Source organism: Schistocerca cancellata, chromosome 2 (assembly GCF_023864275.1).
Source record: "Schistocerca cancellata isolate TAMUIC-IGC-003103 chromosome 2, iqSchCanc2.1, whole genome shotgun sequence".
In the NCBI taxonomy this organism is placed as follows: domain Eukaryota; kingdom Metazoa; phylum Arthropoda; class Insecta; order Orthoptera; family Acrididae; genus Schistocerca; species Schistocerca cancellata.
In genome coordinates, this window is record NC_064627.1 from 450,927,917 (window position 1) to 450,951,455 (window position 23,539).

The 23,539-nt window shown below is 39.9% G+C and overlaps 1 protein-coding gene across 2 annotated transcripts; it reads left to right on the plus strand.

Moving 5' to 3' along the window:
- Positions 1–12,792: 12,792 nt before the first annotated feature.
- On the plus strand, positions 12,793–22,708 carry LOC126161947 (polyadenylate-binding protein 4-like). 2 transcript variants are annotated; one of them, XM_049918127.1, is made up of 10 exons: positions 12,793–13,304; positions 13,387–13,580; positions 14,214–14,492; positions 14,574–14,690; positions 19,272–19,466; positions 19,547–19,762; positions 20,617–20,866; positions 21,060–21,220; positions 21,419–21,631; positions 21,741–22,708. In XM_049918127.1, exons 1-10 carry the CDS (start codon positions 13,112–13,114, stop codon positions 21,810–21,812), a joined length of 1,890 nt encoding a protein of 629 aa, XP_049774084.1. In that variant the 5' UTR covers positions 12,793–13,111; the 3' UTR covers positions 21,813–22,708. The 2 variants fall into 2 exon arrangements, with proteins under 2 accessions (XP_049774084.1, XP_049774085.1); XM_049918128.1 differs by having other exon boundaries at positions 20,620–20,866.
- Positions 22,709–23,539: the final 831 nt, after the last annotated feature.

Below are 23,539 nucleotides of genomic sequence, written 5' to 3' on the forward strand. Positions count from 1 at the left end.
AATAAGTTCAGCAGAATTTTTTTCAAACGATCTAACAGTGTTCAGAAAGGATAGATTTAATAAAATTGGTGGTGGAGTATTTATTGCTGTCAGAAGGAGTTTGCCTTGTAGTGAAATTGAAGTAGATAATTCTTGCGAAGTAGTATGGGTAGAGGTTATACTTGACAATCGGACTAAACTATTAATTGAAGCGTTTACCGACCCCCCCGACTCAGAAGATATAGTTGCTGAAGAGTTCAAAGAAAACTTTAGTCTCATTTCAAATAGGTACCCCACTCATACAATTATAGTCGGTGGTGACTTTATTCTACCCTCGATATGCTGGAAAAATTATACGTTTACAGCCGGCGGCAGATATAAAACGTCATCTGAAATTGTATTGAATGGTTGTTCAGAAAATTATTTTGAAGAATTAGTTCATGAGCCCACTCGAAACGTAAATGGTTGCCAAAGCACACTTGACCTCTTAGCAACAGATAATCCTGGACAAATAGTGAGTATCGTGACGGGGACTAATGACCTCAGCAGTTGTTGAGTCCCATAGTGAAAAAAAAAGTATCGTGACGAATACAGGGATTAGCGACCACAAGGCAGTAGCTGCTAGGCTGAATACCTCAACTCCTACAACCATCAAAAAGAAACGCAAAGTACATCTATTTTAAAAAGCTGATAATAATGCTCTTAACACCGTTTAAGAGACAGTCTGCACTTCTTCCGATCTGATCATGTAAGCGTAGAAAAGTCGTGGAATGATTTCAAAGAGATAGTATCGACAGCAATTTGATAGATACATACCACATAAGTTAATAAGTGATGGTAATGATCACACATGGTACACAAAACGGGTCAGATCACTGTTGTAGAAACAGCGAAAACAGCATGCCAAATTTAAAAGAACGCAAAATCCCGAAGACTGGCAAAGTTTTGCAGAAGTTCGAAATATAGCGCGTACTTCAATGCGAGATGCTTATAATTTCCACAACGAAACTCTGTCTCGAAATCTGGCAGAAAACCCAAAGAGATTCTGGTCATACATAAAGCACACCAGTGGCAAGACGCAATCAATACCTTCACTGCACGATAACAACGGTGAAGTCGCTGATGACAGCGCCACTAAAGCAGAGTTATTAAACACGATTTTTCGAAACTCCTTCTCCAAAGAGGACGAAGTAAATATTCCTGAATTCAAATCAAGAACAACTGCCAAGATGAGAAACATAGAAATAGATATCCTCGGTGTCGCAAAGCAGCTTAAATCACAATAAAAGCAAGGCTTCTGGTCCAGATTGTAGAACAGTCAGATTCCTCTCAGAGTCCGGCGATACAATAGCTCCATATTTAGCAATTATGTACAACTGCTCGCTCACAGAAAGATCCGTACCTAAAGACTGGAAAAATGCTCAAGCCACACCAAAACCCAAAAATGGAAGCAGGAGTAATCCGTTGAATCACAGGCCCATATCACTAACGTCGATTTGCAGTAGGGTTTTGGAACGTATATTGTATTCGAACGTTATGAAGTACCTCGAAGAAAACGATTTATTGACACGTGGTCAGCACAGATTCAGAAAATATCGTTCTTACGCAACACAGCTAGCCCTTTTTACTCATGAAGTAATGAATCCTATCGACAGGGGATGTTAAATTAATTCCATATTTTTAGATTTCCAGATGGCTTTTGACACCGTTCCTCACAAGCGTACTGTATTCGTGATTTCCTGTCTGAAAGGTCACAATTCGTAGTAATAGACGGAAAGTCACCGAGTAAAGCAGAAATAATATCCGGCGTTCCCCAAGGAAGTGTTATAGGCCCTCTATCGTTCCTGATCTATATTAACGACATAGGAGACAATCTCAGTAGCCGTCTTAGATTGTTTGCAGATGGTGCTGTCATTTACCGTCTTGTAAAGTCATCATATGACCAAAACGAATTGCAAAATGATTTAGATAAGATATCTGTATGATGCGAAAAGTGGCAGTTGACCCTGAATAAAGAAAAGTATGAAGTTATTCACATGAGTACTAAAAGAAATCCACTAAATTTCGACTACGTGATAAGTCACACAATTCTGAAGGCTGTTAATTAAACTAAATACGTAGGTATTACAATTACAAATACCCTAAATTTGAACGATCATATAGATAATGTTGTGGGTAGAGCCAATCAAAGATTGCGATTCATTGGCAGAACACTTAGAAGATGCAACAGGTCTACTAAAGAGACCGCTTACACCACGCTTGTCTGCCCTATTTTCGAGTATTGCTGTACGGCGTGGAATATTGTTCAAGTGTGTGGAACCCGTAACACGTAAGACTCGCAGTGGATATTGAACGTGTACAGAGAAAGGCAGCACGAATGGTCACATGTTTGTTTGATTAGTGGGAGAGTGTCACAGAGAGACTGAAGGAACGGGACTCGAAACTTATGACGACAGACATCCAGAGAAAGTCTATTAACGAAGTTTCAAGAACAGGCTTTTTTCAAGAACAGTCTTTAAATGATGACTCTAGGAATACTACAACCCCACTACGTATCGCTCACATAGTGATCGTGAGAATAAGATTAAAATAATTACTGGTTGCAGAGAGGCATTCAATCAGTCATTCTTCCCGCGCCCCATGCGTGAAAGGAACAGGAAGACACCCTAATAACTGGTACAGTGGTACGTACTCTCTGCCAAGTACCTCACGGTTGTTTACAGAGTATGTGGAACAAATACTACTCATCCACAACATTATTGCACTTGGCTGTTAACGGAAACACGCGGTGGCATTAACAGTAAACAAGTGCTGGAAAAGTAAGAAAATGCATCGTACTGTCAATGCTTTCAGACCAGTTTTGAATATACTATTAACATAGATTACACGCTGACTCACCATAAGCCGACCGAATCGCCTTCACTCCCAGGTGCCAATAATGGCCGAATCACACAAAATGAGGTCCCAGCAGGAAAGCAAAAAAAGCTGTAAAAGCCATCTGAAAATAGATTTGTAGCAAATCCGAAACCGGTAATAGGTGGAATTCAATAAAATTTCTTACAACATTATTGCGGCTGATTGCTGCTTAAATTATAAACCATATACATGTACTGCAGCCACGTTTTTCAACATGTCAACTTTTGACAAACTAACGAAAAATGGACAGATAGCAGGAATATGTCATTCTCCAGAGACCCTACTACACCATTAATGAGCTTGTAAACGTAAGTTACTAGTTACCTCTGTGAATGTAAGTGAGTAGCATATGAATTATTTTCCAAGTAATATCTGTAACTGTTGTAGAAATGAGACACTGTACATCATTGATAGGATGCATGACACATTGATGACTACTGTTATATCTGAGAGATGTGGTAACACACTTTTTGTCATTACCACCCACATCGTTGTTGAGCATTCTGCATGAACTTTAACAAGAACAAACAAACAGCAAATAATACCATTTGATATATGTGATAATTATTATGCTGTAACAAAAGAAGAGAAATAAGTGGAAAATTGTGGCTTTAAAAATATCAAAGAAAGTATGTTTGTAGCAAAGTATCCATGAGGTTTGTCTTGATGGTAAGTTTAATATTGATTCTCCGTAATTCTCTATCATGTTATTCAAAATTATGGCTTTCCTTTGGTCAGCCTGTGCTCCTTGTTGTGTGTCTGACAAGCCCACTTTTAACGTAAAATGCAATGTGCTAAAAAGAAAAAGTATCTAATTCTCGGCCAAAACCATAACTTATTTAAGTCACAGCTTCTAAGTGATGCAGAGAATCATGACCGGTTTTAGCTGTTAGAGGTCAGCTTCACATTTGGACTGGTTGGTTATAGTGTAACGTGTCACATTCGTTACCATATACCACACTTTGACATTGATACGGTCAGTCATAGCCAAAATTAGTAACGATCACTTGTATCATTCCACAGCTGTGAATGAAGTAAAAAATAAAATAAAATAAAATAAAAAAATCAGCTTTAAGTCATAGACATTTGCTGTGTATCTGGAAAACAAAATATCTGGCATTACGAACAATGACTGGAAAAGTACAAAGTCCAACAAAAAGAAGTAGAAGGATTTAAATGTTCAACAAACTACACTACTGGCCATTAAAACTGCTACACCAAGAAGAACTGTAGATGATAAACGGGTATTCATTGTACAAATATATTATACTAGAATTGACATGTGATTATATTTTCACGCAATTTGTGTGCATAGATCCTGAGAAACCAGTAACCAGAACAACCACCTCTGGCCGTAATAACGGCCTTGATACGCCTGGGCATTGAGTCAAACAGAGCCTGGATGGCGTGTTCAGGTACAGCTGCCCATGCAGCTTCAACACGATACCACAGTTCATCAAGAGTAGTGACTGGCGTATTGTGACGAGCCAGTTGCTCGGCTACCATTGACCAGACGTTTTCAGTTGGTGAGAGATCTGGTGAATGTGCTGGCCAGGGCAGCAGTCGAACATTTTCTGTATCCAGAAAGGCCCGTACAGAACCTGCAACATGCGGTGTTGCATTATCCTGCTGAAATGTAGGGTTTCGCAGGGATCGAATGAAGGGTAGAGCCACGGGTCGTAACACATCTGAAATGTAACGTCCACTGTTCAAAGTGCTGTCAATGTGTACATGAGGTGACCGAGGAGAGTAACCAATGACACCCCATACCAACAACAAGCCGGGTGATTCGCCGGGTGATGACGAATACACGTTTCCAATGTGCGTTCATCGCGATGTCGCCAAACACGGATGCGACCATCATGATGCTGTAAACAAAACCTGATTCATCCGAAAAAATGACGTTTTGCCATTCGTGCACCCAGGTTCGTCGTTGAGTACACCATCGCAGGCGCTTCTGTTTGTGATGCAGCGTCAAGAGTAACCGCAGCCATGGTCTCCGAGCTGATAGTCCATGCTGCTGCAGACGTCGTCTTACTGTTCGTGCAGATAGTTGTTGTCTTGCAAACGTCCCCATGTGTTGAGTCGGGGATCGAGACGCGGCTGCACGATCCATTACAGCCATGCGGATAAGATGCCTGTCATCTCGACTGCTAGTCATACGAGGCCGTTGGGATCCAGCACGACGTTCCGTATTTCCCTCCTGAACCCACCGATTCTGATGTGTTGGCAGAAGAGCCAACACCGTATAGCTAGAGGAGGCCGAAATGCACGCGTTAAACTCACGTGGACTGGCGTGAGGTCTGGAACAATTAAAGGAGTTGAGTCTAATAAATGAAGTACGGAGTTGATGTAATACTTAACTTTAATCCATAATTGGTGTACATCGGTCAGATGGTTCATGCTTCATTAGATACATAGCAAAGGATAAATGGCGCCTTGCTAGGTCGTAGCAAATGACGTAGCTGAAGGCTATGCTAACTATCGTCTCGGCAAATGAGAGCTTAATTTGTCAGTGAACCATCGCTAGCAAAGTCGCTGTACAACTGGGGCGAGTGCTAGGACGTCTCACTAGACCTGCCGTGTGGCGGCGCTCGGTCTGTAATCACTGACAGTGGCGACACGCGGGTCCGTCGTATACTAACGGGCCGCGGCCGATTTAAAAGCTACCACCTAGCAAGTGTGGTGTCTGGCGGTGACACCACAGATTCCATATTCTGCTAACAGTCATTGGATCTCGATCAATGCGAGCAGCAATTTCGCGATACGATAAACCGCAGTCGCGATATTCTTCAATCCGACCTTTATCAAAGTCGGAAACGTGATGGTACGCATTTCTCCTCCTTACACGAGGCATCACAACAACGTTTCACCAGGCAACACCAGTCAATTGCTGTTTGTGTATGAGAAATCGGTTGGCAACTTTCCTCATGTCAGCACGTTATAGGTGTCGCCACCGGCGCCAACCTTGTGTGAATGCTCTGAAAAGCTAATCATTCGCATATCACAGCATCTTCTTCCTGTCGGTTAAATTTCGCGCCTGTACCACGTCATCTTCGTGGTGTAGCAATTTTAATGGCCAGTAGTGTACCTCCGGTACTTCCGGCAGTGGACTACATGTACCAGTATTATTGTTACTAAACTCATAGGATAGGAAACTTTCAGAGGTGGTAGTATGGACCAAAACAAGAAAAAAATCCAGTAAACATGGGTTTTAAAATACATAACTAGAGAACTGTGAGCACTTGTTCAATGGGAGAGATATATTTCACATTAGCGAAGATGAACAAGTGATCATAGCTCTTAAGGTATGCATTTTAAAGCCCACGCTTACTGGACATTTGCCGGCCGGAGTGATGTAGAACCAACTACGGATGTGTGTTGGGGCCCTTGCTGTTCATGTTGTATATTAATGACGTTGCAGGCAGCAATAATAGTAACCTCTCATTTTCGGAAATGATGCAGTCGTCTATAATGAAGTACAGTCTGAAAAAAGCTGCAGAAATATTCAATCGGATTTTGATAAGAATTCAAATTGGTGCAAAGATTGGCAACTTGTTTTAAATGTTCAGAATTGTAAAACTATGCATTTCATAAAACGGAAACATGTAGTAGCCTATGAGTAGACTATCAGTGAGCTAGAACTAGAATCGGTCAACTCATACAGATACCTGGGTGTAAAATTTGTATGGGTATGACTTAGATCGATCACATAGGCTCAGTCGAAGGTAAGGTGGGTGGCAGACTTCGGTTCATTGGTAGACTACTAGAGAAACGCAATCAGGCTACATAGGAAATTGCTTACAAAACACTCGTACAATCCGCACTAGAATATTGCTGAAGTGTGTGGGAGTCATACTAAATGGGACTAACAGGGTGTACTGAACAGAAATAAGGACCGCACGAATGGTCACAGGTCTCTTTCACCCGTAAAAGAGTGTCACGGAATTGCTGAAGAAACTGAACTGACATATACTGGAAGGTAAATGCAAATTATTCCAAGAAAGCCTACTTACAAAGATTCCAGAACCAGATTTATCTGACGACTCTAAGAATATACAGCAACCCTCTACATGTCGCTCCCCACGGGATCGTGAGGACAAGGTTAGGTTAATTACAGCACGCACAGAGACATTTAAACAGTCATTCTACCCGCGCTCCATACTTGAAAGGAACGGGAAGAAGCCCTTATAACTGATACAACGGCACTCTCAGCCGTACTCTTCACAGTGACGTGCAGAGAATGATATGTACAAACCGTTTCATTCTCTTTGCCGTCTTGCATGTAAGTTATGACTTCCCATCAGTCTGGTTGATTAATTTTATGTCTCCTCTAACAATTTCTCATGATTAAAGTTCCCATTATATAAATGACCACAACCAAGAGCAGTTTTTATTTGTGACCTATACTGTGAAGAATAAACTGACGTCTACCTGTGTCATGAAAGAAATAATTTTCTGACGATTTTCATTGAACAAAATGGTTCAAATGGCTCTGAGCACTATGGGACTTAACTTCCGAGGCCATCAGTCGCCTAGAACTTAGAACTAATTAAACCTAACTAACCTAAGGACGTCACACACATCCATGCCCGAGGCAGGATTCGAACCTGCGACCGTAGTGGTCGCTCGGCGCCAGACTGTAGCGCCTAGAACCGCACGGCCACTCCGTCCGGCTTCATTGAACAGTCACCGCGTTTTTAGTCTTCGTTGTTTTGCTTTTTTATTTCCTTGGAACAAGGTCAGTTGCACCCCTACTGTTGCCACGTGTACACAACTCCAGTTTTTCTGTCACACATATATATCTGAAAGATTTATGCGTGCTATCTTGCTCTTTCTGTGTTGGATCTGATTTTTTGTCTATGTACAGAGTGATTATAATTGAACTTTCGCTAGCTGAAAGGACCCCCATGAAAAACGAGTGATCATAGAAAATGAAACTTTTTGGAAACATTTGTAAAGCACATGCGGTAGGGAAATAAAGAAAGACGCCAGCGTCCTTTTCCTCAAATTAATAAAATTACTTTTCTCCATCACTCCTGCAAGTTTGTAACATCCTCACGGAATCACTCTGGATGTTGTTGTTGTTGTGGTCTTCAGTCCTGAGACTGGTTTGATGCAACTCTCCATGCTACTCTATCCTGTGCAAGCTTTTTCATCTCCCAGTACCTACTACAACCTAAATCCTTTCGAATCTACGAATCTGCTTAGTATACTCATCTCTTGGTCTCGCTCTACGATTTTACCCTCCACGCTGCCCTCCAGTACTAGCTTGGTGATCCCTTGATGCCTCAGAACATGTTCTACCAACCGGCCCCTTCTTCTTGTCAAGTTGTGCCACAAACTCCTCTTCTCCCCAATTCTATTCAATACCTCCTCATTAGTTACGTGATCTACCCATCTAATCTTCAGCATTCTTCTGTAGCACCACATTTCGAAAGCCTCTATTCTCTTCTTGTCCAAACTATTTATCGTCCATGTTTCACTTCCATACATGGCTACACTCCATACAAATACTTTCAGAAACGACTTCCTGACACTTAAATCTATGCTCGATGTTAACAAATTTCTCTTCTTCAGAAACGCTTTCCTTGCCATTGCCGGTCTACATTTTATATCCTCGACCATCATCAGTTATTTTGCTCCCCAAATAGCAAAACTCCTTTACTACTTTAAGTGTCTCATTTCCTAATCTTAATTCCCTCAGCACCACCCGACTTAATTCGACCATATTCCACTATCCTCGTTTTGCTTTTGTTGATGTTCATCTTATACGCTCCTTTCAAGACACTGTCCATTCCGTTCAACTGCTCTTCCAAGTCCTTTGCTGTCTCTCACAGAATTACAGTGTCATCGGCGAACCTCAAAGTTTTTATTTCTTCTCCATGGATTTTAATACCTACTCCGAATTTTTCTTTTGTTTCCTTTACTGCTTGCTCAGTATACAGATTGAATAACATCGGGGACATGCTACAACCCTGTCTCACTCCCTTCCCAACCACTGCTTCCCTTTCATGCCCCTCGACTCTTATAACTGCCATCTGGTTTCTGTACAAATTGTAAATAGCCCTTCGCTCCCTGTATTTTACCCCTGCCACCTTTAGAATTTGAAAGAGAGTATTCCAGTCAACATTGTCAAAAGCTTTCTCTAAGTCTACAAATGCTAGAAATGTAGGTTTGCCTTTCCTTAATCTATTTTCTAAGATAAGTCGTAGGGTCAGTATTGCCTCACGTGTTTCAACATTTCTGCGGAATCCAACATAAGAAGGTAACATTTCCTAATTGCATACCGTGTTGACGTTCCAGGTTACAGACATTGCTCATAGTGGAGACCATCTGCATTCACGACAGCATGGAACCGGACTAAATATTGCTGTACTAATCTCAGAAACATCGCCGGTGGTATGTTGGCTTCCTCTCTCGCTGTGCTCATTTTCAACATCCAACGTGCGTTAGTGTCTCGTTGATAAGCGCTGTCCTTCAGGTAACTCCACAGCCAGAAATCTAAAGGGTTCAAATCTAGTGATACTGGTGGGTCTAGTGGTACTGGTGGGCATGCAGTTTGGAACAATCGGCGAATGATTCGATTTTTTCGAAACCTGTTACGGAGTAACCGAGTCACCTTACGATCAGTGTGAGGTAGAAAGGTACATCGTGCAACAAAACGGTTGAGTCCAAAGCACCTCCCTGCCGTAGAGCAGTGATCACATGTTGGTGAAGCAGATCTCAGTAACGGTTATCGTTCACGCTGCATGGCCTAGGTTCTTGGGGTGCAAGTTTGCCTATTGTGTCCAGCATTCTCAGCCGTGGAAACAGCAACTTCGTCAACAAATTGTGGCGCAATTGGTCGTCGGCCTCTCCCAAGAGCAATTCCCAATTAATTCGAACTTCTGAATCATGTACTTCAACCACGATGCGGAAAGAGAACCTGCCGTATCCTTTAATGCTTCGATACTCGCGAAGAGCAGCACTATCGTTTTTGTTTCGATACTACAGCTTAACGAGTACAGCCCTGCTCACCTTGTCCAGATCCATGTTGCCATCTGCAACTATAATGCGCACTGATGAATGATGATTGTTCCAGCCTTACTTCGCCGTACCGGCACCGGCGTCTAACGGCAAGTCATGACACTAAAACTAGCCACAACGCAAATCTTACAGCGCACAGTCTGAACTTCATTCCTGGTTGGGTACCTATACGTTAAATAGTTTTTCCGTCTACAGTGCCTTAAATAGCGAAAGTTTAGTTATAACCACATCGTGGTTTTGAATAGAAAATGAAGAATGAAATGGTTGGTCTGGTACAGAAACTCTCCATGTTAGCCTAAATTTGCTAACCGCGTATAACCAAAATCATAATGGCAAATGTTTAAAGGTCAGAGGTTCAAAGCTGTCATCCAACGCTCTCTTCAGCAGCTGGTGGACGTCGGTTCTCCGGTTAGCTTTATGTGGGTTCCTGGCCATGTCGGTATCCCTGGGAACGAAGCTGCAGATGCCGCGGCCAAGGCTGTGGTCCTCCAGCCTCGGACAGCTTCTTGATGTGTCCCTTCGTCAGATTTTAGCAGGGTCATTTGTCGGCGCATTTTATCGCTGTGGCATGCCGATTGGGCTGCACTTACAGACAACAAGCTTCGGGCCTTGAAACCTCTTCCCGTGGCTTGGACGTCCTCCTCACGCCCTTCTCGGCGGGAGGAGGTAGTTTTGGCCCGGTTACGAATTGGACACTGCCGGTTCAGCCATCGCCATCTGCTGACGGCTGCGCCGGCACCGTTCTGTCCATGTGGGCAATTGCTGACGGTCCGCCACATTTTAACGTCCTGTCCGGATTTTAACACACTGCGTCTTGATCTTGGCCTGCCATGTACTCTAGAAGCCCTTTTAGCGGATGACCCACGAGCAGCTGCTCGCGTTCTTCATTTTATCAATTTGACAACCCTCTCTAAGGACATTTGATTATGCTGTTTTTCCTTTTTTTAAATCCTATGCCTCAGTCTGTCTTTTATCGTGTTTTCCGTTTCGTTGCTGTTTTAAACTTGTGACTCGCGGTGCATTCCTAACATAGTCTGGGCGCTAATGACCGTTGAAGTTGTGCGCCCTAAAACCACAAAAAAAAAAAGCTGTCATGTAGCTACTTTTCTCCTTGATCTGATAGCAAAGACAAAAAAAAAGAGACGCTATTTACGTGACACTTCAGGAAAGTGTGTTGAGCCCCTTTCTCTTTACGTTGTTTATTAATAGTAACTTCAGACTTACCGCTAATGATGTACTGTGTAAACGAAACAGCATAATTATCACTCACATCTTGATTAGATTGCAAAGTGGCGCAAATACTGGAAACTTGATTTAAATGTTCAGAAATATAATATTGTGCACTTTACAAAACGAAAAAAACGTAGTTTCCTGTGACTGTAATATCAGTGAATCACAGCTGGAACAGATCAAAGCATAAAAATATGTGGGTGTAACAATTCGCAGGGATATGAAATGGAACCATCTCATAGTATAAGTTGTAGTTAAAGCAAATGGCAGGCTTCGGTTCATTGGTAGACTACATACAAAACACTCGTTTGACACATCCTACAATATTGTTCAAGTTTGTGGGACCTGTACCATGCAAGGCTAACAGGAGCTACTGAGCAGATACAAAGAAGTGCACCACGAATGGCACAGGTTTGTTCGACCCATAGGAGAGCGTCGCGAAAATGCTGGAAGAACTGAATTGACGGACGCCTGAAGATAAGCGTGAGCTATCCCGTGAAAATCTATTTAGAAAGTTTCTAGAACCAGCGTTAAGTGATGGATGTATGGACATGTAACGATCCTCTGTGTATCGCTCCCACAAGACATTCACGCAATCATTTTTCCCGCGATCTATGCGTGAAGAGAGCGGGAGAAAACACTAGTAGCTGGTACAGTGGGACTCACTCTCCGCCATGTGCTTCAGGAGGTTAGCACACTGTAGGTACAAACATCAGTTTACTTTTCCACTGCTTTATCTACAATTGTATAGTTATTTTCTCGTTGTGTCCCAGGTATTTCTATACAGAAGATAAGTGTAAGAAATGATATTGCAAAATTATTTTGATACATAATAAAAATAAACTAAAACTTTTCGTTAGGTTTTGAAAATTCCGTACACGAAATAGGAACTTCTTTCATGCCAATCAGACTAACTTTTACCACTAACACACATTTCTTTCGTTAAATAATACTTTATATAATCTTTGGTACATTTCGAAAAGATAAAAAATACCACGGTCGAAATTCGTATGAAACATTTACATAATAATATGGTAAATATAAATTCACCTGTTTGAAATGTGTATAAAAAGAATCTGAATAATTCAGGTTAAGTCCCATAAGATTTCACACATTTTTGAATAATTCAGTAATTCGTTTGGAGCGGTTTCATTGCAATACTTCTGTCCAAGCAGTACAGCATGGTATTACTGTAGACGCCCTAAATTGATTTGGTGTAATAGCGGGATACAATGATTAAAAGTAGATGCATAGATGCAGCAGTTATTAAATAAATTTTATTATTAACATAAAAATGTCAAATACTGCAGTAGTCCGTTCTTTCTCGTTGCTTTCAGGACGACTAAACGCAACTACGTGACGCCATGAATCACGTGGTACACCAACGACAACGTGCCAGTCGATTGTTAACGGCGGAAAATGGGGACCTAACAGTTACTTAAAATGTTCGGTGTTGCACTACCAAATATCCCAAACTATATATATTTTTCAATTTTCTTCAGATAAACTGCAACAAATCAAAAGGTATTCTACAAGGGTGGTTTAATTTGATGTTTCAGTACGTACTACTTTTCTGTCTCAGCCATTGCGGAAGGATACAAATGCCGTGCGTATAAAAGCGTTAGCCGACCTACTTTCACTGCTTCTGCCTCTTTCAGGAGTAGGGTTCGTTAATGTGAGGTTGTGTCGCCTGCAATATAGGTTACACAACCCACCTTAATTTCGTGATATAATTTATAAAAAGCCAAAAAAAATTTAAAAGTCAAAAAACACAAAAAAATAGAAAAAATCGAGAAAATTATAATAATTTAACCGAAACGCGTGGTTCTGTGATCATACAACGTGGGCATATTGAGGAGTATTGAAGACGTTTGTGCAACCGCATCGACAGAAGACTTCTGTGATCAGTCTGCATCTGAATTTGCTACTGCGGATCTAGAGAAACAGTGCTACGAAAATGAATCCAGGAGGGCCAAACTATCCTATGGCTTCGCTGTATGTGGGCGACCTGCATCAAGATGTTACAGAAGCTGTACTGTTTGAAAAGTTTTCAACTGCTGGACCTGTGCTGTCTATTCGTGTCTGCAGGGACATGATAACCCGTCGTTCACTGGGATACGCTTATGTCAACTTCCAGCAACCTGCCGATGGTAAGTGCAAGCTGTTTTCTAAAGCGTACCATGACTTCTGCAACACTTACGACTTCACTAATTTCTGTTTAAACTGTTGCAGCGGAGAGAGCTTTGGACACTATGAATTTTGATATAATTAAAGGGCGTCCAATTCGTATCATGTGGTCTCAGCGAGATCCCTCTCTTCGAAAGTCTGGCGTTGGCAATGTTTTCATTAAGAATTTAGACAAAAGTATTGATAACAAAGCCATGTATGACACGTTTTCCGCGTTTGGAAATATATTAAGCTGCAAGGTGAGTAACACGTGGTGAATCAGTTTTAAATGAAGAAACCTAAAATAACTCTTTATCACTTTAGTGTTAGTTGTATGAATTAAGTCTTCGTGGTTCATTGTGGGCGCCTGCAAGTTTGTTCATCTGATTACACGAACTCTCCTTGATATTAGTCTTAAGACGCCGTATGGAAGTGTGAAGTATTGTGTTCATTTTGTCATAAGCTCACTGGTACTTCGCTGGAAACGTTTCTTAATTACTCCAGACAGGCCAAAGTAGCTTGAGCGAGATTTCTGTATCTTGTAGACTGTATGTCTCGTGCTTCAGGGCACAGTATCTCTACAGTTAAGGGTAATTATGTGTAGTACCTACCTCAAAAATATTAATTTGAAATGCTCTTACCTATTTTGTTCAATGTATAACACAAATTCAGATGTTACTTGGGAGTATGCAGTAAAACCTAAGATCTGAGGAATTATACATAAGGGTAATGGAAAGTGTTGCAGTAGCTGTCAGTTACACAATGTGTCAATCATAAGTTTACAATACTTCATTCAGTATGGGTGTCTAATTACTTGCTGCAATGGCATTATTAGCCTACATGTGTTGGTAGCCATATGCCACATACTTCAAATTTGATGCATTGTGTTACAGGTTGCTCAAGATGAAAATGGTGTATCAAAGGGATATGGCTTTGTGCATTTTGAAACTGAAGAAGCTGCTACTAAATCAATTGAGAAAGTAAATGGTATGTTACTTAATGCCAAGAAAGTATTTGTTGGAAAGTTCGTACCACGAAAGGAGCGTGAGAAGGAACTTGGAGAAAAGGCAAAACTTTTCACAAATGTTTATATAAAGAACTTTGGTGAAGACTTCACTGATGATATGCTGAAAGAGATGTTCCAAAAGTATGGAAAAATCACCAGCCATAAGGTAAGCATATGTCTATTCCCTCTGTAAATTTGTAATTTTGTAGTCCTCGAATAGTTACACAACTCGCCTTATATTTTAAAGGTAATGACAAGGGAAGATGGGAAGTCACGTGGATTTGGTTTCGTTGCGTTTGAAGACCCGGAAGATGCCGAAAGAGCAGTGGAAGAACTTAATGGCAAAGAGCTACCGGATGGGAAGGTAAGATTTTTAGATGTCGTGAGGAATTCCGTATTCGTAGTTAAGAATATGATTGTGTGGCAGCATTGTGGCCATCATGATAGTTAAAAAGAACTTTTAACACATTAACGAAACACTTGACAGCCAACATACAGGTTGCTTCAAGCTCATGTTTGCTTAGGTTTTGCCACTTTATTGTATTGTGAAAGGTGATGATGGGATAGGGGCTTGTTTACTGGTCTGTGAAGACCATGTGGGTGTGGCATCTATCCCTAAATGTTGGAGTTTCATTTTTTTTTTTTTTTTTTATTGGCCAAAGTTAAGGTACTTTGCCTTCACTCAGTGAAAACGGTTTGCATGAGTTTCCATAAGTTGTATCTTTTCCATATGCACACTTCTGGAAGGAGGGCACAATGCTATTGGCAGTATGTTTCAAATAACTTTCAACTTGCTAGTCACCAAAGTTACAACCAAATAAGAACTGGGCTATGATCACAGGTATTTTAATGGTTCTGTGCTGTGAGGAGGAGGTGGGTGTTGTTAATTGGTTGTCAGTAAATTATTACTACCAGAACACACATACATGTACTGGGCACTTACATAAGTTAAAACTATGTAAACACTCGGCTGTGTGGCCGTGAAACTGAGGGAGGAATCAAAGAGCAGCCCTCTTCAGTACTGTTTCTGGAGTTGGCAAATATGACCATGTCTCCAGTCTGTTCTTACAGCAGTCCTTCGTTTCCTCAACGACCTTCTTCGTATGGCTGAGTTTTGAGACCAGCCCTTGTATAAAAATGGTTGATTGTCTAACACAGAGGTATTGTATTTCTCATTGTCCAGTTACTATTTAATTTGTGGGAAAATTATGAAACAAGAAAATTTATCATTCTGTATAACTGGAGTACTCATTTCTTCATTTGTTACCATTGCTTTCTGGACTGAAGCCAGGAGAAAAGTGGGGGGGATTGATTATTCTGCCGCATTTGCCTATTTGTGCTTCCGATCAGTGGGCTTGATATACAGATACTAAATCTGTTTTGCCTTGTGGTAGGATGTTAAGTGTGTGAATATGTGTGTACAGAAAAACAACTTTGATGAACATTTACTTTGCTTAAAAAGCAAGGTAGGAGATGAGATACTGGCAGAAATTTACTTTGCTTGTACAGTTTTTGGGATGGATGTTGACACACCCATCTTACTGTAGCCCATGCTGTTGGAAGCTGACAGCTGAGAGTTTCCCAGTGAATCAAATGTAATGTAAGCATAATTACAGTTCTTGTTACCGGATGCGTTTTATAAGCATTGGATTTGACAATTGGTTTATGCCAACAATTTTGAACGTGTCGCAAACTAATGGTATCTGTAGTTTCATTATATTCCATTCGGTGTTCATTCGACTGTGCAGTTTTTGCAGCCATTTCTGAAAATGACAAATTATCCCGTGTCCCATCAAGCAACGCATTTAAAATAAGGTGCCTCGCACAACATTCTCAATCCATGATAGATTGCAGCACGGCATTGATACCAACGGTCATCACTTCAAACACCTTCTGTAAATGGACATTCGTGCCACCTTGGTGACCACTGTTGACCTTCAAAGACCTTATTGTTGCACATAATTGGATTTGTCTCGATAGCCGCTTTCGGAAACTCTGTACCAAACTGTAGCATACCATTAAAAAAAGTTAACAATCATATCTCTGAAGCAACCTCATCTAGCAACAAGCCATGTTATGGCCCCTGTTGTGCCATGCAACTTTTGTCTCGCAAACTTTTCAGCTCCTGTCATACTTTAGGAGTTATCCTAGTTGGCAATAGTGACTCACCCTGTATAAAGACTACTGTGTTACCAGGGGTAAAATTCTTTGGTGGAAAAAATTGTCCCAGAAACATCTCTTTTTTGAAGAGAAGTTTTCCCCACTAATTAACTCGGCTGCTTGGTAACTTAAAAGAAGTTCACTTAGCAAAAATTCCTTGCATTGTAATAATTGGACACATACCTGCATATTGCATCATACTGGAACATATCCACCTTGATTACCTGTTGTAACTTTTCTTGCCCTGGGTTTCCAAGAGATAATGATCTTGTGATACTTCATGGTTCTCTCCTTCAGCCCTTCTCCTTTCAGATTTTTAGTATGAAATCTATGTACATCCAGTGCAACAGTTGTTTTGTCACTTTTGAAAATGTGTTGAATTAAAAATTGCCCTGTTGCACCAAAGTACTTGTGCATGGAGCATACCTTTTCATGGTGTTGTCTGCAAATCAGAATTCTTTCAACTCCTCAATACCTTTGGATCTGACAAATGTGTGAGCAACCTTTTAAACGGCAGACTTGCTGTCAGGGCATGGTGGACTTCTGCTAAGACATTAATACAAAGAAACACTAGTTCACAAGAGCTGAGGAGCATGTAAGCAACTGATGCTACACAACTTATGTTTATTGACAGTATGGCAACAGGTTGCACTGTAACTGACCCTCGAACCTCTATTGGAGGCATAGAAAAAGAAACTGGGTAGTTATTGGTTTTACGTGGGCAATGGCATAATGTCACCCCCTCCCCACTGGGGCGAACAGTGAAGTTATTGAAATTGCACAGTATAAATGTTTTACAAGACAGTGGTTAGAGAACTGTTTAGAGAGAAAAAATGTAGATAAAGTTTTATTGGGTGTAAGTACAGCTGTTTAAATCTTGCATATAAAAGAAACAGAAAAATATATCTAAAAACAAAGATGATGAGACTTTGCCAGCCCTTTTGTTTGGTAAGTCTCATCATCTTTGTTTTTAGATATATTTTTCCCACGTGGAATGTTTCCCTCTATTATATTTGTATCATTAAAAAGAAACAGAAAAGATGTAGAAAACATGTAATGGCCAGAAGCAGCTTGATCTAACATAAAAAAATGCTTTGTGCATGGTTCTTTTTTGATTTGGGACCCCTTTGCTTTCTACACTTATTGAAGTGGAAACTTTACAAAATCTGTTCTTGTCCACTTCATTGGATTTGATAAGAGGTTCTGTTCACACTTCACTTGCCACATGCACCAAACTTTTAACAAGAAAGTTGAAAATTGATTCCAATACTGATGGATAGACTGACAGAAAATTGGCAAAATTTTAATTGTTAAATTACTATGTTTGAAGATGTTTCAGTATCAGTTTGAAATTGTCTGTGTTTGTCATAAGACTACATTCTTCCAACTAAAGAATGGCTTCCAATTAATCCACAGTTTGTACTGTTTCATATTCAAAAGTTTGCGACTGCTGAAAACTGAGAGATGTAAGAGGTTGAGGAAATTGAGTAAATGCTGTTGAATGCAGTACTTGTCAAAAATTGAAATAATGTTTAGTAGCAGAACTTGTCAACAAATGGGGTATTGGGATACTCGGAATGTGTCATAAGGCGGTTTGTAAAAAGGCTATGTAGTGTCTGAAATATAATCTAGAAATTGTCTTGTTAGATTAAGGTATCGGCTTAGTGCTTATTGTCTGATAAACTTATGAATTAATGTTTGCCATATTCAAATAACAGTTAAGCTACATTAACCAAAATTTGGATGTGTGTTTAAATGATCTGTTTCACTGTAGAGAGTTCATGAATTTGGCTTTAAAATGTGATTTTGTATGTCACTGTGGCGATACATCAATGTTGTTGCAGCTCTATGTAGACTACTGTACTATAGGTGCTTTCTGCTCTGTGGTATGGTGCAAAGATTTTAACATGATATCCCAAGTGAAGGTTGAAAGTGTATGTTGCCATATTCTCTTTGGAGACCTACTGGCATAGAATTGTAACACCGAGATGTGTAATGGTGTTTTGTGCATTGGAATAAGACATAGTAATTGTGTAAAGAAAGCAGTCTAATGCACTTCTTGTACAAACCAGGAGGTTGAAGAATATCAACAAACATTGGTACATTATAGACATGGAAAATCCAGACACCCTGAATCCAAACTTACATTTTGTGGAGAGTTAAGTATCCTAAAAGTGGGAGATGCTTGCCAACAAAAGTCTGCAGCCAACAGAAAGAAATTAAAATGTCTGTAGAGATTGATCCATTAAAGAAGTTACTGTACCACTCTTATTTTATGCTTTGCTGACTACATTTTTGCATGCCACAATTAAATGTCTGTAAACCCCATATTACCAACTTCTACCCAACTACATATTCAGTGATGTCTTAGGTCTTTATACAGAGGTCAGTTACACAAAATGATTGTACAAGAGCTTGGTAGTACTTTTGTTTAGAGGCTGTTGGGAACAATTGTCTAGGTTAAATGCAGGGGCACTCGCCTGTTTTGCACGTTTTCCCCTTCTGCAGACTTGCATCATGAAGCTTAAAAATACTTGAAACAAAAAAGGTTATGTCATTAACTTTTTTGCGACAAATGACTCAAATTTTTTGTATGAAACTAAAGTCGAGCAGTCATTGCTTGAAATGTTGTGCTGAGCACAGTTTGCATACACTGATTGTTAATGCTTTAGGTGAAAAGGCTGATTAGAAATATAAGTAAGATTGTGAAGTCTGTGCTGAAGAGAAATTTCATATATTTTACATGGAATGAATAATGTTGGTCTTCACTTTCCACTTGATGTAGATTCTGTACGTGGGCCGTGCACAGAAGAAAGCTGAAAGGCAGCAAGAGCTGAAACGAAAATTTGAGCAGCTCAAGATTGAACGTCTCAATCGCTACCAAGGTGTGAATTTGTATGTGAAAAATCTTGACGACACAATAGATGACGAACGACTGCGTAAAGAGTTCGCACCTTTTGGAACTATTACTAGTGCTAAGGTAAGATCTTTGTCTGAAAATAGGTGTACGTACATTTTAAATTGTTGCAGACCAGCAATGTGTGACATTTCCTTTTTCAGGTCATGCTGGAAGATGGACGTAGTAAAGGATTTGGATTTGTTTGCTTTTCTTCACCTGAGGAAGCAACTAAGGCTGTAACAGAGATGAATGGTAGGATTGTTGGTACTAAACCTCTGTATGTTGCCCTAGCACAAAGAAAGGAAGACCGCAAAGCTCATTTGGCGTCTCAATATATGCAGAGAATGGCCAACATGAGAATGCAGCAAATGGGACAGGTCAGTAGATATTTATGATGTTACAGAGTGTACTTCAGTGGAAGAATAGCAAAACAGGCTCAGACTTTGTAGTATACATACTGGTGTACAGCAACAGTGAATCTTGTCTGGATGTGCCAGACATGATTCTCTGCATGGACTGGTGGCACGAAGCCAGATATCACTCTACCTTCTTTGTCCATAGAAAGCTAGGCAGTGACTTACTGACTACACACGAACTTGTAAGAATTCTGAAATTGACAAATGACTGACTGAATATTGGCCACTAACATTAAGAAACATCCAAAATGTAAGTGGTTTCCATTAAATGTTCATGCAATTCCAGGTGCTAGTAATACTAATGTTCACAATCTTGATACCAATTTTCATGATATTTCTTAGTTTGACTAATTTCCTAATGTCACAGGACTTAATTTACCAAGTGGACGGTAAAATTATTTAAGATAATACTCAGTCCCTTATGATATTATAGTGAAGTGCAGTTCTACAGTCGTGCAGGGCATCAGTTCTCATTTGGGGCTGGCATTTTAGTGCTAAATTTATCTCTAGTTTTGCCCTAATATTCCCCGTTTGTCTAATACTGAATTGATTTTCCTGATTAAACCTGTGTATCCCACTGCATTGGCATGTGAAATAATTCCAAAGTGGAAACAACAAATACATTTTAACTCTGGGTTGTTTATAGTAGTTAATGGCCATGTGGTAATGTTTGGTTGTGGTTCCATAGAATTCTTGGCAGTGAATTTGAGAGCAGATTGTAGGGTCTTAAATGCCATGTTTTGTAGCTACTCTGTGATTAACTTCTTTGTTGGCCATTACTTGCTTGTTATTCATTGTCCCTAAAACTATTTCAGCAGATCTTCCAGCCAAATGCAGGCGGTGGATACTTCGTTCCAACACTTGCCGCCCAGCCGCAACGTTATTACACTCCAGCACAGATGACACCAATAAGAGCAACACCACGCTGGACTGCACAACCCCAAGTGCGTCCTAATGCTCAGGGCACTGCTTCGACATTTGGAAATTTGCCTTTCCGTGCTGCTCCAAGACCTGCAGCGCAGCCAACTTCAATTCGAAACCAACTGTCTGCAAGGCCAATTACAGGTTAGTGGTCTTTGTGGGTGGGATTGCAATGAAGATTATTTGATTTCCAGTCTTATACTTTTTTAAGTACAGTAGTTCAGATAATGACACAGATGATAAATGCAGAAGAATGCTCATATAAGAAATGTCTTGGTGGTATTACCTGGTTTCCATCCCGGTAATTTTGTCCTGTTAATGTTGGTTTTTGTTACAGGTCAACAGTCCGTTGGAGCGGGTAGCATCCAGGGCCGTCCAATGGGTGCTCCAACTGTGTCAGTTTCTGCTCAGGGACGTCCTGCTACATACAAGTACACAGCTAATATGCGTAACCCACCACAACCAATGCCTGTGGCACAGCAACCGCCTGTACAGCAGGTAAGTGTGAGGTGCAAAAAGCATCTAGAATATATATAAGGATGTTTAATTTTTCTTTGTGGCTTTGTTCTGTTGAATTTGAAGTAATTTTGTTCCTTTTATGACAAGAGTTCTGTTTGAGTGTTAAACTGGAAAATGGTCCTTGGTTTAAAGTATGTATACAAAGAGTGGTGTTATAAAAAATGTTCACCCTTTCAGGCTGTGCACATTCAAGGCCAAGAACCACTGACTGCCTCAATGTTGGCTGAGGCTTCCCATCGTGACCAGAAACAGATGTTGGGAGAACGTCTGTTCCCCTTAATTCAGCATATGTATCCAGAATTAGCTGGGAAAATTACTGGAATGTTACTCGAGATAGATAATTCAGAGCTTCTGCATATGTTGGAACACCATGAGTCTCTCAAAGCTAAGGTAATCCCTTGGTTTTCCTTTTTTGTTTCTTCCATTGAGATATAATCAAAATTTTAAGTTTTGTGTTTCATGCCTAAGGAAACACTAAATCGAGGCTTACTGCTTACAGGTTGAAGAAGCTGTTGCTGTTCTTCAAGCCCACCAGGCAAAACAAGCTGCATCTCAAGGAAAGAAGGAATAAAGGTTTAATATGAAAATAGCCACAACTGGAGCATTTCCAGTTAACTTGGAACCTGAAGTGGCTTCAAATTTGAAGAAAATGGGGCTACGATATACTCCTTATTCAGATCTTCTCTGGTAGCTTCCAGCACTAATTTCAGAAAGAGAATTAAAACGTGTAGGAATTTTAAAATAATATCCTTAATTTGTTGCTTGTCTTCTGTTACCTAATAGACAGGACTTTAAAAAGGAAAAGAAATCTAAGAATATATTTTAAAAGTAAAACTTCATGAATGAGTTCTAGTGAGTAAGCCCACTTTCTTATTAAAATGATCTTCTTTTAAGTGTTGCTGATAATTGAAGTTTCTTTATTGTATTTGTTGTACATCGTTGATTTGCAAATATTTTGTTTTATGAATGTTCTGATTGGCTTTTAAATTCAAAGAACATTGAGTTAGTTTTAAAACTATTTCAATATACCTTCTGTAATAGATGTGGGCGTATTTTTCATTTCCCTTCTTGCTTGTATTCATTTAAAATGTCTCAAATGTTAGTCTTTCTTGTTTGTCAATAATTTTAAACAGCAAAAAAATTGTAATACCTAAAACGGTAACTTGTAATATTTTCTTCCTTTACATCAAAGTGCCCACAAGGAAATAACATCTGTAATCAAGTTACATTAAAAAATCAGCATAAAAAGAGGAAAATCAACATTAAATTACAAATATTGATGAGAGTTCAGTGAGACGGGAGGGTGGGAGAGTTTTTGAAGGTACTGATATTTAGGAAGTTTTCATTTGAAAGTATGTAGTTTTAAGTGAATGTATATATTTCGTGCTTGGGGTTTGAAATTATGTTTAAAATTCTTATGTAATGATTATGTAATTTGAAAAACAATGGGTTAATGGATAAATAATACATTTGGATTTTTCTTTCCACCAGCTCCTATTCAGCAGCAATTTCCTCTTCAAGGTATCTACCTGCTCACTGTCCATATGTAAATCTGTTATGAAAACTACTGTAAATCAGATTGTCCTTGCTTTTCTGTAATTTTAAGCGACGTTTCAGTGATAGTGTAGCAAGAACAAGTAACATAACACATCTGACATCAGTTTGATAAGATGTTCCTTTTCTGTACAGAAAACACTTGCGCCATGCTACTTCATTACACAGTTTAGTGAGGTATGCACCACAGAAGTTTGTTCTGCAATGTGGGTACCATGTGAATTGTGATATGTAAAGTTAATTCTGTTTCAAAATCTCCTGTTTGGAGACAAAAATAACACAGTGAAATGTTGTACTTACAGTTAGATTGAAATTACTTGATAATAGACACTTTGTGCTGTACCTGGTTTCCTCCAGAGTACTCAATGCTCAATGACGCGCATGAACCATTCGCCATTGTCAAACTGCTAAAACAGTTAGTACACACACACACACACACACACACACACACACACACACACACACACACACAGCCCTATCCAAACACCACTTTCACTTCTGCAAAGGAAGTGATTCAGCATTGGAAGGCTGACAATCATTGCGACGGGTAGCAGCCGTAAATACAACTGATTTTGGCAGTGTAATGGTACAGTGTAGTAGTTAGCATGTAAACCTGACTTGTAAGAGGTCAAAGGTTCGAGTCTCGTTTAAGAGTGACATTTCTTATTTTCTAAATTTAATCAACTCATTTTTATTCAAGTAATTGGTTTAAATGTAATTTTGTTTCTGATACTTTGCCACGTA